This window comes from Dreissena polymorpha, chromosome 5 (assembly GCF_020536995.1).
Source record: "Dreissena polymorpha isolate Duluth1 chromosome 5, UMN_Dpol_1.0, whole genome shotgun sequence".
NCBI classification, from domain to species: domain Eukaryota; kingdom Metazoa; phylum Mollusca; class Bivalvia; order Myida; family Dreissenidae; genus Dreissena; species Dreissena polymorpha.
The window spans coordinates 78,317,986-78,320,855 of NC_068359.1; the positions used below are offsets into that span (position 1 = coordinate 78,317,986).

Here is a 2,870-nt window from a genome sequence, read left to right on the forward strand (position 1 = left end):
ATGCATTGGATCGACCGGTCGAATATGTGCTAAAATGGAGATATTTGATAAACAAGAAGTAATTAACAATATTAACTACCGTAATTCAAATTAAGTTACTCATGTCTGTCATCTAAAAGTCAAGAAAAACTACATTATACTATTATCGCAAACACATTTTACTTTTGTAAGTGTTTGAACAATTAATTAATATAAAAGTAGGTGCGTGTTTTTTTTGAAAGACAAAAATACTCAATCTACAAACTGAACTGGAAAAGCTAAATAGATCTAATTATAAAAAATAACTTGTTTTGTATCTAATAAAGCATTTTATACAATTAATATGTCTGTTCAATAGTCATTTAGATTGTGTGCATTTAAATTGCACACATATTATGCACATATTATTATTTGTATATTGTTCACAGGACGTTCAAATCGCGATTATATATACACTGTTATGCGAGAATAGTTGTAACAACCTAAATAATATTTATATTAAACTGCAAAGAAATAAATGTTTAATATTAACATTTTGTATCGTCTTCTTCTAGAATCTAGAATTGTCATAGGCATATGGGTGGGTCTCCTTCTGACTGAAAAAGAGACGCTGAAATCAGCTTTTACGTCGTTCATTTATACATGTATATCTCTTAAAAGGTGTTGTGAGTTGTAATGCAATAGTTAAATTAATATCTCGCAAAACCGTTACTATATCATGCTAAAGTAGCGATGACTAAAACAAAAATACATGCCGTTGAACGTTATAACGCAATATTATTGCATAACCTCTTTTGTCTGACCATTAAAAAAGTGGGATCACATAAGTTCACAATTCGAAAGTGCAAGCAAATTGGATATTTAAGGACTATGCATTAATTGTCCAAGTAACACATTTTACAGCAACAGTGTTTAAATAATAATATTATACAAGACAGTTTGAATTAAACTTACAACTTAAAAAATGCAATTCTAATATGTATACTTACGTGGTCTCTTACGACGCAAAAAGAAACAACAGAAACGGAGATGGACGTAACAACCAAAACACGCTGTCTTGAACTGCTTTCGAAATTTCACTGAAAATAACAGGCACACTCACTTCTTTAGAATAAAAAAAACGAGTGTTTGGACATAGTTTCAATTTCAGCAAAGAGCAATTTAGTATTCATCAAGAAGTTATCAAAAACAATATTGTATGTAATGCAATTATTTTCAAAGACTAACTGACACCGTCGAATTGCTTATTTAAACCTTCAAATAATCTTCAAAATAGGACTTATGAAAGGACCATACGTTCGTACAGTAAATATGCACACATGTTCTACTATTATTGTTTTGTAAAGTACATGTAAATTGGTCAATTATATTTTAATAACAATGCAATAATATAACATATTTTTGAACGGTTCATTAAAGTAATTCTTTGAAATGTTCGGGTTTGTTTTGAACATTCTTTAATGTCATGTTCGATTAAAGGGGCATAGCCTATTATTGATCCTAAGAATTAAAAATCAATATTTTGTGGAAAAAAAGTCATTGACAAATCGGAGAAAACTTCAAATATAACAAATACAGATATGGTTTTTATACAATAAGCACATACCACTCATGAAGTTGTAGATGACAGGATTTATTGCGCTGTTAAAATAGTTGAGGAATCTAGCGGTCCAGAAAACGCAAACGATGGCCGCCCGATTGGCTTTAAGTGGATCCAGAGCACTTGTGTATCTAGGAAGTTAAATACAAAATGTACACAAAAAAAGGGCTCAAATAGTCTTTTTGCCATCAGAAAAAGTAAGTGTAATCGCCTGACAGCAAAAAGAATCGACTGTGGAAACACATGGCAGGTAATAATAAATTATTTTCAAATAGAATTACATCAGACGCAATCATCAGTTTAAGCAAAACAAAAAGTAAATAACATTGTCTGCATAAAATTATTAGACTTGTCTACGATAACATTATCTAATTAAAAAAGAACTCGGTCAATAGAGAAATGTGCGCACATTTTTACGCATTTTATTCAACTTACCTTTCTAACTTTATTTGAAATCGCTTACTTCCCATAATTATTAATCATAATTCCCATTCGCAGATTGATACGCACTCTAACTAAATTTAGCATATTTTCTTTATCAACAATTACCTGGCGATATTGAGGACATAACTTGGCAGATAGCACATCGCGAATGTAATGACAACCACTATTAACATTTTAGCCTTCCGTCGTCGCATCTTCAACTGTTCAAAGGCAGACTCGTTGTGGATATCTTAAAATACACACCTTTGTCATTTAATCGCTGAATAACACATAAGCCATGCACTGTGAAACGGGGGTTGGATGCCTGTTTGTAAAGTGTCATCCCAAATTAGCCTGTGCAGTCAAAACAGGCTAATTATCAACGACACTTTTCACTTTTATTGAAATTTTCGTTTCAAGAGAGATTTTTGTTGAAGAAAATCAAATTCATGCGGAGAGTGTCGTCCCTGATTAGCCTGTGCGGACTGCACAGGTTTATCTGGGACGACACTTAACGCAAATGTAGTAAACCCCTTTCTCACAGAGAACGTCCCTAATGCATGAAGAAATTTTTAACAGCATTTTCATTGATGCAATTTGAAAAGCCTTTCTTATGTTGTTATTGCAAGGCGATTCAATTTACAGAAGAAAATCATAAACACAATCGACGTTTTGAAACAGAAATGATTTAAGAATATAAATCACGAACGCGTTTACTATCAATAGAACAATGACTAATCAAAGTGGCAAAAAAATGACACAACAGATGATTCCTGTTAGCTGTTCTTACACTGAAACATGTAAAAAAACACACTACATCAAAAAACTAGTAATAATGTTGAACATATAAAACTAACTTTCTGCAACC

The 2,870-nt window shown here is 31.8% G+C and overlaps 1 protein-coding gene across 1 annotated transcript; it reads right to left on the minus strand.

The window, feature by feature from the left end:
- Positions 1-454: 454 nt before the first annotated feature.
- LOC127881838 (orexin/Hypocretin receptor type 1-like) lies at positions 455-2,195 on the minus strand. Its single transcript, XM_052429980.1, has 4 exons — positions 2,129-2,195; positions 1,586-1,710; positions 969-1,058; positions 455-575 (listed from the first exon to the last, which is right to left on the minus strand). Exons 1-4 carry the CDS (start codon positions 2,164-2,166, stop codon positions 478-480), a joined length of 351 nt encoding a protein of 116 aa, XP_052285940.1. The 5' UTR covers positions 2,167-2,195; the 3' UTR covers positions 455-477.
- Positions 2,196-2,870: the final 675 nt, after the last annotated feature.

Excerpts from the sequence above, each read along its gene's own strand:
- LOC127881838 (XM_052429980.1), bottom strand. The coding sequence starts at position 2,166 with ATGTGCTATCTGCCAAGTTATGTCCTCAATATCGCCAG. Across the intron at positions 1,711-2,128 it reads TATGTCCTCAATATCGCCAG|ATACACAAGTGCTCTGGATC; the intron begins GTAATTGTTGAT and ends TTAACTTCCTAG. Across the intron at positions 576-968 it reads TTTGCGTCGTAAGAGACCAC|TCAGAAGGAGACCCACCCAT; the intron begins GTAAGTATACAT and ends TCTCTTTTTCAG.